General features: G+C 32.0%; 2 protein-coding genes across 2 annotated transcripts; one reads left to right on the top strand and one right to left on the bottom strand.

Annotated features, from left to right (window-relative positions):
• Positions 1-244: 244 nt before the first annotated feature.
• On the bottom strand, positions 245-1,919 carry LOC131175914 (uncharacterized). Its single transcript, XM_058140610.1, has 3 exons — positions 1,434-1,919; positions 550-810; positions 245-283 (listed from the first exon to the last, which is right to left on the bottom strand). The coding sequence occupies exons 1-3, from the start codon at positions 1,779-1,781 to the stop codon at positions 245-247; spliced, it is 648 nt and encodes a 215-aa protein (XP_057996593.1). The 5' UTR covers positions 1,782-1,919.
• Positions 1,920-6,061: 4,142 nt separating this feature from the next.
• LOC110654937 (G-type lectin S-receptor-like serine/threonine-protein kinase RKS1) lies at positions 6,062-9,769 on the top strand. The gene is given in 7 exon segments (XM_021811081.2): positions 6,062-7,505; positions 7,746-7,881; positions 8,137-8,344; positions 8,468-8,678; positions 8,804-9,041; positions 9,131-9,281; positions 9,373-9,769. Coding segments are annotated over 7 exon segments (2,514 nt in total). The 5' UTR covers positions 6,062-6,238; the 3' UTR covers positions 9,676-9,769.
• Positions 9,770-14,323: the final 4,554 nt, after the last annotated feature.

The raw sequence follows: 14,323 nt of genomic DNA on the forward strand, positions 1-14,323 counted from the left end.
ATGATCACTCCTTATAGATGTGATGCAAAGACCTTTTTCATTTTGAACCATTTTACTAAAGGAGGTGAATTTCTCAAAAGTTTCATCTTTGTGAGCAAGGAAGAATGTCCATGTATATCTTGAATAGTCATCAACAATAACTAATGCATATGTCTTCCCACCAAGACTAGCAGGAGACACGGGTCTGAACAAATCAAGATGAAGCAATTCTAATGGCCTAGTGGTAGAAACAATATTTTTAGATTTAAAAGATGCTCTTGTATGCTTTCCTTGTGCACATGCCCTGTATTGAAATTCATTTTCATAATTAATCTTAAGAAGACCTTTAACAAGTTCTTTCTTGGACAATTTTGAGAGTGTATGCATGCTTGTATGTCCTAATCTTCTATGCCATAAATAACTAGAATTATCAAAAGATACTAGACATGTACTATGATTAGTTTCAAAGTTATTCATACCAAGCAAGTAAATATTATTAGATCTATTTGCAATGAATAATGTGTCATTATCTAAGTTGTTGATTGTACAAAGAGAAGAAGTGAACTTTACTTCAAAACCTTTATCACAAAGTTGGCTTACACTTAGCAAGTTGTATTTCAAACCTTCAACAAGTGACACATCTTCAATGCAAGGTTTGGTTCTAATTGTGCCATTTCCAATTATTTTTCCTTTTTCTTTATCTCCAAATTTCACATGTCCTCCATCTACCATTGTGATTTTTGAAAACTTGTCCTTTTCACCAGTCATGTGCTTTGAACAACCACTATATACATACCATTTTTCACTTTCCTTCATCCCTTTGAAACAAACCTGAAATTTAATCATTTAGCTTTAGGTACCCAAGCAACTTTGGGTCCTTGAGGGTTAGTGACCTTAGGTAAGGTTCCCTTTGGCACCCATACCTTCTTTACCTTAAGAAGACCCTTCCTAAGTGCACAAGAACTAATCATATGACCTTTTTTATTGCAATAATAACATGTGACATAAGGCAAAGAGGATGTAGATGCTTTAATGAAATGATCCTTGTATTTACCATAGTTCATGAAACAATCAAAACCAATTCCATATTTTTCATTTGAAATTCTTTTGTTTCCAAGAAGTACATCTAGAGTTTCTTTTCCTTTTGTAAATTTTGCCAAATCATTTGTCAAAGATTCTATTTTAGCTTTAAGAACTTTATTTTTCTCAATGAGCTTTTCACAAGTTTCTTTTGAGATTTTCAACTCTAAATCTAGCTCTTTAAACAAGGCAATTTGTCCTTTGTAAAATTCATTTTCTTTATACACATTGGACATGGCAATATTTTGTGATCTCAATGATTCAATTTCTAAATTCATTTTAGTGCACTTTCTCTTGTAGTTTCTATATTCATCATATACTTTAGCAAATGCAAGTTCAAGTTCCTCTACATTAGGAGATTCAGAAGAGTTTACCTCATTATCACTTTCTTCTTCCTTTTGTGAACTTTCGACTTTCTCTTCGAATGCCATCATACAGAGGTGAGCAGTCTCCTTGTCACTTGATTCATCATTTGAAGATTCTTCACTGTTGCTCCATACTACTTTCATAGCTTTCTTGCTCCTGTCTTCTTTTCCTTTCTTCTTTTTGAGCAATGGACATTTGGGCTTGATATGTCCTAGTTTGTGACACTCATAACATACAACTTCTTCTTTTGAATCCTTGAAACGTTTATCCTTGGGAGTATACTTTTTTAGGAATTTCTTGTATTTACTTCCTCCCTTCTTGAAAGCTCTTTTGAATTTTCTTGCAAGCATAGCCATTTCATCATCATCATCACTTGAAGCACTTGAGTTGTCACTTGAGTCAACTTTAAGTACAACTCCTTTCTTCTTATCTTTATCCTTATTTGACTTGAGAGCAATGCTTTTCTTCTTCTTTTGCTCATTTTCAAATTCATCTTTCTTGTATACCATCTCATGTGCAATGAGAGATTCAATGAGTTCTTCATAGGTGAAAGTTTTAAAATCCTTGGTATCTTGGATAACTGTAGTCTTTGCTTCCCAAGATTTTGGAAGTGATCTAAGAATTTTCTTCACAAGTTCAGCTTCCTCAAATCTTTTACCTAGTGCTTTGAGAAGATTAACAAAATCAGTAAACTTTGTACTCATATCCGCAATTGATTCTCCTGGCTTCATTTCAAATAGCTCATAATCTCGGATAAAGAGGTTTGCTTTGGATTCCTTGACGACATCCGTTCCTTCATAAGTCACTTTAAGCTTTTCCCAAATTTCCTTAGCAGATTGAAATCCTGAAACACGATTGTATTCATTAAGAGTGAGTAATGCAAAATATTAATAGCTTTAGCATTTACAAAAATTTTCTTCCAATCATTGTCATCATATTCATCTTCATTTTTAAGAACTTTAGTATTTCCTCGACCATTCTTTTGAGGAACATGTGGACCATTTTTAATAATTCTGCATCAATATCTACAGATTGTATGAAATTTCTCATTCTTACTTTCCAAAATGAGTAATTAGTGCCACTGAAGAGTGGTGGTCTAGTAATTGAGTAGCCTTCAGCTAGTGGTGCGGGTATACCGGCAGTGTTGATAGATGAACCAGCCATTGGGGATCACTCCAAGGTTGTGACACCTTAAGCAAAAGAGATAGGCTCTGATACCAATTTGTTGTCCCAAAATAGTCCAAGAGGGGGGTGAATTGGACTTTACAATTTTTTTGGCCCTTGCTTGTAGCTTAATGAAAAATTATGGCTTTGTTTAATTAGGTGCTCATTTATATATATTGTGAAAATAATATATGTTTCAATAATAATGTGTCCCTAAATTTCGGTTCAAGCTTCAATCAATATTTATAGCAATTTTTGACATAATATGCATCACAAGATTTTTAATCAATTTCTCAACCTACTCAATATATCTTCAAGTATATCAATTCAATCTATTCAATCAATCATTCACTATCATGCATATAAATTAGATTACATAAAAGTAAGGAGATTAAGGTTAGAGAGATCAAACACAATGATTTTTATAGTGGTTCGGCTTAACTAGCCTACATCCACTCTCTCAAAGAACCCTCTTTGAGTCTTCTCTTCACTATTTGCTCTTTTAAAAACAAGAGACCAACAGTCCTTTACAACTTTTTTAACACTAAGCTTTTACTAAGGTAGCTTGAATCCTTGACAAGTACTATCTCAAGCACTCACACTATCAGCTTTAATAGGTGCTTGTACAACCTCTCTTAAATGTAATTTAATATTTTAACACTCACTCTCACTTAATACAAATCAAACTATAAAGAAGAGATGAGTTGATTTGCCAATGGTAGCTCAAAGACTTTAAAGCTCTTAAATGAAAGCAATAAATGAAAAATCAAGATTGGAGTGCAAATGTAGGCTTTCATCAAAAGTAAAATGAAGTAAAGAAGGTGTATTTATAGTCCCAGATCATTTTAAACCATTTAAAACCTTTTTGGAACGTTATACACTCTGTTCTAGGCAAAATAGCCATTATTTTATCTTTTTGTGTGAAGTTGAGCAACTCTGATCATTTAGCAAACTAATTAAATTTTGGCGACAATAGTAAGCTAGTTAGCAAACTAATATTTTAGCAAACATATTAGCAAACTAATATTTTAGCAAACAAGTTAGCAAACTAATTTACTAGTTACCTGTCTCAAATTGTAATATTTAAAAAATCTGATTTAGACATTAAGAAAAATATATATTCTAATAGTAATATCCAAGGTCATGATGAGAAAAAATTTTATAAAATAATTAAAAGAAAATTTTAATTTTGAGCTCCATTTGACTAAACTTTCATCTATTCTTTTTACACAAGTACTAAGACTCAATTTCTATCTCTATGACTTTCAAACCTTTACTTTGAGTCTTGACTTTCATAATCTTGTTCTTTCTTATCTTGGATTTGTCTTAAGATGCCTTTGAGTATTCTTCTTTCTTAGATGCAACTTCAAAAATTCTTTATAAATAAGATAAATAATCTATACATCACTTTAAAGTTGAGTTAGATAGGTTCTGTTTGAGTCTTGTTATCATCAAAATCAATGCTCATTTTGAGTTACAAGGAGTCAACAGTGATTCATCACGCCTCAAAGTCTATTCTACACCCACTACCTCAAAAGCCCAACCCGAAGGTGAGGAAAGTAAAACCCACGTCCAAGTCAAGGAGAGTCATCCCTTGCTCGAAAAGAGAAGAGGACGGCCGGAGGTGACGGCAGAAAAAATTCATTTAATTAAATTCTTGGAAGATTTGGAATTTAGATTTTTTTATTGAGCTTTAATTAAAATTTAAATTTAATATCTTATTATTTTAAAATGATTTTAATATTAATAAATACATTGACAGAATTCAGAGCATGTTAATGAATTTTTACAAGGCTAATAAATTTCCTTTTTTTGGTAAATAGGTTAATAAAATATTTAATTTTGAATAAAAAAAAAGTCATATTATCTTAAGATTTCAAAATGCTGAGTGACATTTTTTTTAACGTTCATATTTTAAAGGATGATGGTAAGCAATATTTATTGCGACATACATAGACACAGTGGCAACTGGGGCACTGAACCTCCTAAAATTTGAAAAAAATTTTAAGAAAATATTGATAATTTCACTTTTTAATTTTAAATTTTTTTTAAATAATTGTATTACTCATTCTCACAACTCTATTGATAAAAAAAAATTATTTTTTTATAATTTCTCATTTTCATCTCATTTCATTTCTTTTTTTTATCAATTTATATTTATTTATGTATATTATTTTTATAAATTATATATTTTAATTTAAATTTTTTTAATTAAATTTTTAACTCCATCACTAATAGCATGATTGATCACAAATTATAAAAATCATATCATAAAATTAAATAAATGAAGGAATAGATTCTTAGTAAGGTGTCATGGGGAAGGACATGTGTTATGTCATGTACAGATTATCATGTGTTGAATGATGAAGAAGAAGAAGACGAAGTAATTGAGAAAATGTCACTCATCTCAAGGTACCAAGTCACTTCACTTTTGTGTACATTGTCCTCTCCACTTGGCAATTGAAGTATCTCTCTCACTCTCTCTCTCTCTCTCTCTCTCTCTCTATATATATATATATATATATATATATATATATATTATTTAAATAAAATTAAATATTTAATTTTATATATTAAAAAATATATTACTTTATTTTTATATTTTTTTATTTTTATAAAATTATTTAATTTTTTTATCAAATTTTATATCAATTAATTAATTTTAATATCAATTCAATTACTGTTTAATTTTTTATTTTAATAAAATTAATTTATTTAATTTTTATATTTTAAAAATATTATTATTTAATTTTTCTATTTTAATAAAATCAATTTATTTAGTCATTATAATTAAAAAAATAATATTATTTAATTTTTTACTTTAATAAAAGTAATTAAATAATTTTTATATTTTAAAAATATAATATTTTGAGAAAATATATTTTTAATGAAAAATGGAAATTTTATTTTTTTTTCATTGCTAAATAATTTTTTAAAATTATTCAAGTATTTTTATTTATTTTTTATATTTTATTTTTATATTTTTTTATTATAAAATAATTTTTTTAAATTATCATTACTTAGAGGTTATGAGAAAAAAATTAAAAAATTAAAAGATAAAAAAAAATGAAAAACTAGAATAAACACAGTTGGGATGTAAAAAGATACCTGAATTATTAAAGAGTTAAACAAATTAATTTACAGAAATAAATTAATATACTTTTTAAAATATAAAGAATAATTACTTAATTTTATTAAAATTAAAAAATTAAATAATAATTTAATTAATATTATAAAAAATGATAAGAGATTAAATAATTTAAAAAATAAAAAATAAAAAATTAAATAATATATTTTTAAAAAATAAAAAAAATAATTAATTAATTTTATTAAAATATTATAATTAAATGAATTTTTTTTATAATTTTTTATTAGATTATATTTTTTTATACATATCATGTGATAAAGATAACGGTGACAGATGATTGACCCAGGATGATAATTCAATGCAGGTCTCTTAATGGAGTTGAATAAAAGTGGCTGCTTAATTAATGATTTTCCTTCAACCAAAGCAGCGGCTGAGTCAAAAATTCCAGCCCCAGTATGTACTCTGAAACCCCATGAGACGATGAGAGGCCATGACAAATACCCCCCAAAAGCTTGGTGTCAATTATCATAGCCGCTGATTCCATAAAAAAAAAAAATTATCATGGCTGCTGAGGAGCTGCTTCTCTATCTCTTGCTTCTAATCCTGCGTTTCATATTTTCTATGTCCATAGACACCATAACCATAAACCAAACCATCACAGGGGGCAACTTTCTAATCTCCCAAAATAACACTTTCGCCTTAGGTTTTTTCAGCCCTGGCAGTTCTAGCTATAGGTATCTTGGAATTTGGTTCCACAAGGTTTCAGGACAAACGGTGGTGTGGGTCGCAAATAGGAACAATCCCATCAATGGCTCATCTGGAGTTCTCTCAATCAACCAATATGGAAACCTCGTTCTCTATGGTGATCGTGACCGAAAAACACAGGTATGGTCTACCAATATTTCGGTGGAAGCAACAGGTGATTGTGAGGCTCAGCTATTGGATTCAGGAAATTTGGTTTTGGTCCGAGGAGGTACAAGTGAAAGAATTGCATGGCAAAGCTTTGATTATCCTACAAACACCCTGCTGCAAGGAATGAAATTTGGGTTGGACAAAAAAACAGGTCTGAATAGGTTCCTAACATCATGGAGATCAGCTGATGATCCTGGAAGTGGGGAGTACTCGGTTAGGCTAAACCCAAGTGGCTCACCACAGTTCTTTCAATACAAAGGTGCGAATCAATACTGGCGCAGCGTTCCATGGCCATGGAAAACAATAGCAAATGTTTACAACTACAGCTTTTTAAATACAGAAGACGAAATATACTTCAGATATAGTTATAGTGATCCCTCTGTTATAATAAGAATGTAGGATGAAGCAGGATTTGTAAAGTGGCTAATATGGCACGAAATGGAAGCTCAATGGATGGATTTCTGGTCGGCTCCAAAGTACCGGTGTGACTGGTATGGAGTGTGTGGTGCTAATAGTAAGTGTGAACCCAACAATGTTAATACATTTGAATGTGCTTGTTTACCTGGGTACGAACCCAAGTTCCCTAGGGACTGGCATCTAAGAGATGGGTCAGGTGGTTGTGTCAGGAAGCGGCTCCAATCTTCGTCTGTGTGTGGGCATGGAGAAGGGTTTTTGAAAGTGGAACATGTCAAAGTTCCTGATACTACGGCAGCGATTTGGGTGGACATGAGCATGAGTCACTTGGACTGTGAACAAGAATGCAAGATGAATTGTTCATGCTCTGCATATGCAAGCATACCCATTGCTGAGAAAGGAACTGGTTGTTTGGCTTGGTATGGAGATTTAATGGACATAATAAATCTCTCTGATAACAGTGGTTATGATCTATATGTCCGTGTTGATGCACTTGAATTAGGTATTTTCCTGCTTGCACTAACTTTTGAAAGAGCAAATTTTGGACTGTCATGACTTGTCTAACTGGTGCTCTAATTTGAAGATATCACTTCAACAAGACAGACTTCAAAGCTTGTTGGTCTTCAAATGACATTTCTTTTCTTCTTTTGTTGTGATTCTGTTCTGTTATTCTTCATTGGAACCATTTCTTTGTTTCCCTTTCTTTTGGAGGTAATTTTGTATTCCTTTCCCACTCTTGCAGCTAAGGATGGAACCAAATCCAACGGTTTTCTTCAAATGAAGGGAATATTGGTCGTTGTGATACTATCATTCATTTCTGCATGGCTTGTCATCATCACATTCATCTATTTCTGGTTCTGGAGGAGGAGAAAAACAGGGTAAGAAACAATCATTCCTCATTGTTTTGTGCCTTTCCATGTTTTATCTTTTTTTTTTCTAATTATTGTTTTGTGCCTTTCCATGTTTTATCTTTTTTATTTTCTATGTTTTTTACTCGTAATTAAATGCCCTGCAAAATGAAATTGGAGTTCAATAAACTGTTTTCCCTGCTGAAATTTATTTGAATGCAGAAAAAAAAAATGCATCAGAAAAAATACATAATAGAAGCATTCATTTTCTTTTTCTTTTTCCAGGATAAGGAAGAACAGATTAAACAAAAAGTTGTTTGATTCTGGTATTGGTTCAAATTATTTTGAAGATTCTTTGGAGGAAAATGGGCTCATAAGAAGTAGGAATCAACCAGACTTGCTATTTTTTGATTTCGGCAGAATTCTTGCTGCTACTAACAATTTCTCTGCAACCAACATACTTGGACAAGGCGGTTTTGGCTCTGTTTATAAGGTATAGTGTGGCTTCGCTGTGCCATTTGTGAACCTTTACTTGTAACTTGTGAGGTTCTGCATAAGCAAAATGTCTTTAAATTGGTTATTCATGAGTGACCTTACTCTTGCCACATGATTTCAGGGTAAGCTATCTAATGGACAGGAGATAGCTGTAAAAAGAATGTCCAAAAATTCAAGACAAGGAATTGAAGAATTCAAAACTGAAGTTATGCTGATTGCAAAACTTCAGCACAGGAATCTTGTGAAACTTCTAGGTTGCTGCACTAAGAAAAAAGAACAAATGTTAATATATGAATACGTGGCAAACAAAAGTTTGGACCATTTTCTTTTTGGTAAGTCATTTATTTCCTGCCCTTTTTATCCGTTCTTATTTTATACGCAAAATTATATGATCAAAGTACAAAAACCATATTATTTAACAATAATTCAAGTTTGTTATATACACGCATTTATACAGATCAAGAAAGAAGATTGCTTTTGGATTGGGGGAAGCGCTTCAATATCATTGTTGGGATTGCTCGTGGGATCTTATATCTTCATCAAGACTCGAGACTAAGAATCATCCATAGAGATTTAAAAAGTAGCAACATTTTATTGGATGATGAGATGAATCAAAAAATTTCAGATTTTGGTATGGCAAGAATATTCAAATGTGACCAAATTCAAGATAAGACGAACAGAGTTGTTGGAACATAGTAAGCACTCTACCAGAACACAGATCACTTAGACACTTATTTCATGACATGAATATTAACACAAAATCTTTCAAAATTTTTTTATGCAGTGGTTATATGTCACCGGAGTACGCTGTATTTGGAAAATTTTCAACAAAGTCTGATATATTCAGTTTTGGGGTGATATTATTAGAGATTATAAGTGGGAAGAGAAGCAATGGCTTTAACCAAGAGGATGCTTCCTTGAGCTTGATAGGACATGTATGTTACAAACTTTTGTTCCCATTGCTTGACGCCATACAACTTATACTGAAATTTTATTTCTAGTGTGCTAATGCTATGAACCATACAGGTGTGGGAGTTATGGAGAGAAGGCAGAACACTGGAGATGGTTGATTCATCATTGGTGGAGTCATATAAGCCTGATGAAGTCTTCAGATGCATTCAAATCGGACTCTTATGTGTGCAAGAAGATGCAGTGGACAGACCTACTATGTCAGCAGTTGTTCTAATGTTGAACAGCGAAAAAACTCCCCCTTCTCCTAAACAACCTGCTTTCATTTTCAGGACATCTTCCAACACTAGCAACTCCAGAGGAGGAGAAGGATCCTGTTCTGTAAATGAATTGTCAATTACTGCAGATGCAACACGATAGCTTTTGGATTTTTGTACCTGGAATCATATGATGATTTCCAACAGAGATGTATTGTACAGCCATCTCAATATGAATTTCAATTGCCATTTAACCATATGGATATAGTTGCAGATGGTTTTGGCAGGAAGAGTTTTGGAACAGGAAACTGTATTGAAATCGGAAAAAGTAAGGAAATCAGCTGAATCGGAAACACTGACATTTAAAACCATGGCTACACTCCCCGACTAAAACCTGGTTAATCCTTCCAGGATCAAATATTCATCATTTGGCATTTCTATTTCCGCTACAGGAGAAATTTTTTCCAGGACTTGGATGCTAAGAGTCCTAACCTTTTCTTTGCTTCTGTTTATCTGTTATGCTTTGCTTTCCTCTGTTGTGCCTTTATATATATATATATATATATATATATATATATATATATATATATAATTAGCTCTAAGTGGAAACGTCTCAATATTATCATTGGCATCGCTCAGTTGAATCTTATATCTTCATCAAGACTCGAGTTTAAGAATTATCCATAGAAATTTAAAGGCAGCAACATTCTACTAGATAATGAAATGCATCCAAAAATTTTTTATTTTGGTCTGCCCAGAATATTCATAAAAGACCAAACTCAGAACAAAACAAGTCGAGTTGTTGGAACCTAGTAAATACATTTTCTCAGCTAGAGATGGACAGTTTTCTCATGCAGCTGCTATATTGCATCAGAGTAAGTAGTATTAAAATTTTCAATAAAATCAGATGTGTTTAGCTTTCGGGTGATATTGTTGGAGATTATAAGTGGGAAGAAGAGCATTGGTTTTAATATGGAGGATGTTTCCCTAAGCTTGACGGGACATGTAAACTTCTTACTCACAGAGTCATATGGCTTCAAGCTTCAATATTCAGATTATATTTTTTTTTGTGCAATTGCTATATATGAATCACATAGGTGTGGGAATTATGGAGTGAAAACAGGGAACTGGAACTTATTGATTCATCGTTAAAGGAGTATATACCCCAAATGAAGTTTTGAGATGTATTCAAATTGGACTCAAATGGCGTGCAAGAAAATGCTATGGACAGACCAACCATGTTAGTACTTGTACTCATGTTGAAATGAATAGTGAAATGGCTCTTCCTCACCAAAACAACCTGCTTTTATTTAGAAAATCCAGCCGCAATTAGCTCAACTATAGGGGAAGAAGAACGGTGTTCTATAAATGAGGTGACATTGACTGCAGTTCTATTCGCTAAAGATTCCAAGTGTAGCTATGGTGAGGATTAAGGATTTTTGTAGAAACCACAGTTTAATACCATAAATGCGATTAAGGATTTCTGTAAAAACCGCAGTTTAATACCATAAACGCATTGTTATGTATGATAGTGTTGATCTTGTATGACCTTTCATTGTAATGTGCTCTCTAAAGAGCAACTTTTCTAAAAATCTAAAAAGATGCGGAGTTAGAATTCCATTCCAACTAAGGATTCTTCTTGTCTTTCCAGAGGCGCCCACTCTTTGGTCCCCAGTGGAAAATTTTTTTCCTTTTCTCCAAGCTCACGAGAACAAGTCCAGGATCGCCCAGCTGAGCCAAAGAAAGAATAGAAGAAACATGTAACTCCTTCATGCATGCTCCACTTAGCGCAGGGGCTATAGCTCAGTTGGAAGAGCTCAGCTGCCTATGTATATGCTCAATAGATGAGAACTTGAGAGCTAGAACGTAGCATTAGTGCAAGAGATGCCATTGAGTGTATTTTGTTGTTGAGAGAAACCCTAAAGCATTTGACAAAATTTCCTTCATGGCTCAAATTTTCTGAGCTGAAGTTAATCTCTTATGCTTTCAGTCTATCGGTATATAAAGATGGTAAAATATTTAAATTTTCTGAAACCTGGTGATTTCTTCTGCCAAGCTTCCAGATTTTCAAAATTAAAGTTTTTCAATTCCGTAGTGGGCTAGGGCTGTGAATTGGTCTTATTCTGATGTAATTCGGGCGTTTATAGTGCTTGCTGCTTGGGACGTCAAGATAGACCAATCCCGTTTCGCCTCTTAAGTCCACGAGGAGTGATGGACGAAAACGGCTTGAGCTCCACTAAGGCTCTGGACTTTCTTCGAAGCATACAGTCCAAGGCTTGAAAACACAGCCCAAACTTGAGTAACGTGGCCCAGCTCAGGTTGCCTGCAATTCCAAGTGGCCTCACGTCAACTTTTTTTTTTTCTTTTTTCTTTCTTTTTTTTTTTTTTTTTTTTAATTTTCTTCATGACGTCCAACGCCTGATCCTGAGTTTCTTTGCTTTTTCACACTACCTTTTGCACGATTCATGGCCTGCACATGAAGAAACCTGAGTCTGAGAAAACACAAAATTATGGCCTAAAATCAAAGTAAACAAAACAAATAGATAACTTATCAAAATTTTTGAAGACATGACTTGTTGAAGTATAATCACAAACTTTATGTGCGCAAGAAGATGCAATGGACAGACCAACTCTACCAGCAATTGTTTTCATGTTGGATAGTGAAAGGGCTCTTCCTTGTCCAAAACAACTTGCTTTCATTTTCGGAACTTCTTGCAACAGTTCGCCAATATGGGAAAGCACAAAGTTGTGTCATTAAAGAAATACGCTCATATAGACTTCATTGAAATTCTAATTGTAGGGATTTGTAAAATACTTCATGCGACTTTATGTTAGACTAGCATAACATCCAGCACAATCACCTGTGTGTACGTATCAGGAAGGAATCAGTCTCTGATTCTTTACTCATTTTAGGCTGTTTTCAGGGTTTTAGAGACTTTCTCCTTGATTGAAAAAAAAGGGGGAAAAATAGCTGAAGTCTATGGTTTATAGTGACTCTGGGTTCTATGTCATAGCTATAAAATAGAATCTGTAACCATTGTAATTATGTATTTATCAATAAATAAGAAATTATATTCTCCCTTATCTCATATCTCGATCTTTCCTCTCCTCTTCCTCCTCCTCTTCTTCTCATTCTCACCTCTGTTATGCCTAAGTCTCCCTCTAATTAGTTCAGATCATAACATGGTTTTACAAATATCTAATGCAAAACAATTCTTGAATAGGTATTGTCTCGTATTTCTTGCTTCCATTTCAAATAAGAATTTGAAAATCTCCCTGGCATCCCATCCCAGATTTGCCAGAACCTGAAAAATCTTTTAGGACTTTTGGGACTCAAGCTGCATGAGGGGTGAATGGAAACATATTTCGTTAGCAGCTGCGCGGTTTGGAGACAAGTATGAGATTGTTTTCATACAACTATGATCTGCAAAAGGAAAACTGTAACAATGCAGCATGAATTTTGCTTTCTTTACTCTCTCTCTCTCTCTCTCTCTCTCTCTCTCTCTCTCTCTCTCTCTCTCTCTCTCTCTATATATATATATATATGCACCAATTCTTTTTAAATTCTCTCTATTCATGAAGTCAAGGTTTCCATTCTTGACTGGAGATTTTAGGATTCAAATTTTTACTAAGGCAAGCCCTCTCGGATTTGTTTATTGTCATTTGACTACAATTTCAACAAAAGAGAAAACTCACTGACCGTACAGGGATAATTTAAAAAATAATATACTAAAATGGGTTAGAATGTTGGAAAATTACAGGAAGGGGGTGAGGAAACAAAAAAACGTTGATAAAAATAGCGTCTGAACACATAAACGCTATTTAAAATAGCGTTCTGACGTAAAAACGCTATTTTGAATAGCTTCCCCACGACTAGCACAATGCCATTCGCCTCCCAGTAGCGTCCCAGCGAGCAAAACTCTACTTATAGTAGCGTCCCAGAGCGCCTCTCCGCCGTCCAACCCATGCAGCTGAAACACGCTAATCATATTAGCGTCCCAAAACACGCACGCTAATCATATTAGCGTCTCCCAAAACACGCTAATCACATTACCGTAGCACAATTTTTATATTTTTTTTATTTATTTGATTTTATAAAATATATTAAATTTATAATATTTTGATCATTTAATTATAGTTATTTATTATATTTTATAAAATATATTAAATTTACATATGTTACTTGTATAGATTGATTTTTTTTAAAGTTTGTTTTATGTTTTAGTAGTAATATTATTTATTTAATATTATATATTTGTGAAATTAATTTTATTTATATATTGTAAATAGAATATAATTGTACAGTTTATAAAATATTTATATTCAAAAAATTAATTTTATATTTTTGTAAAAAAAAATTTCTTAATTTATAGATTAAAAATATAAATGTATAATATTTGAAATAGTATATTTTATACATCTTAATAGGAATTTTTTTGTTTCTAATATTTAGAACATAGTAGATTGATAAATTTAAAATTATGTTAGTTATGAACGTTAAAAGTTATTAAAGTATAACTAATATTAATTTTTATTCTTATTATAATTATGGATAATATATTTTCTTCATAGCAATTAATAAATGTAATTACTTTATTAGTTTTAATTACTTTATTATTTTCAAATTAATTAAAATATATATATATATATATATATATATATATATATATATATATATATATATATATATAATGTTTACTAACATGTCATACGAGCAATTGGCTTAAAGCAAGATAAAAATTAAGACAAGTATTCATAATTATTATACAAATAAAAATAAATATTTAAATTAGTCATGTGCCACAATCAGG

This window comes from Hevea brasiliensis, chromosome 18 (assembly GCF_030052815.1).
Source record: "Hevea brasiliensis isolate MT/VB/25A 57/8 chromosome 18, ASM3005281v1, whole genome shotgun sequence".
NCBI lineage: Eukaryota > Viridiplantae > Streptophyta > Magnoliopsida > Malpighiales > Euphorbiaceae > Hevea > Hevea brasiliensis.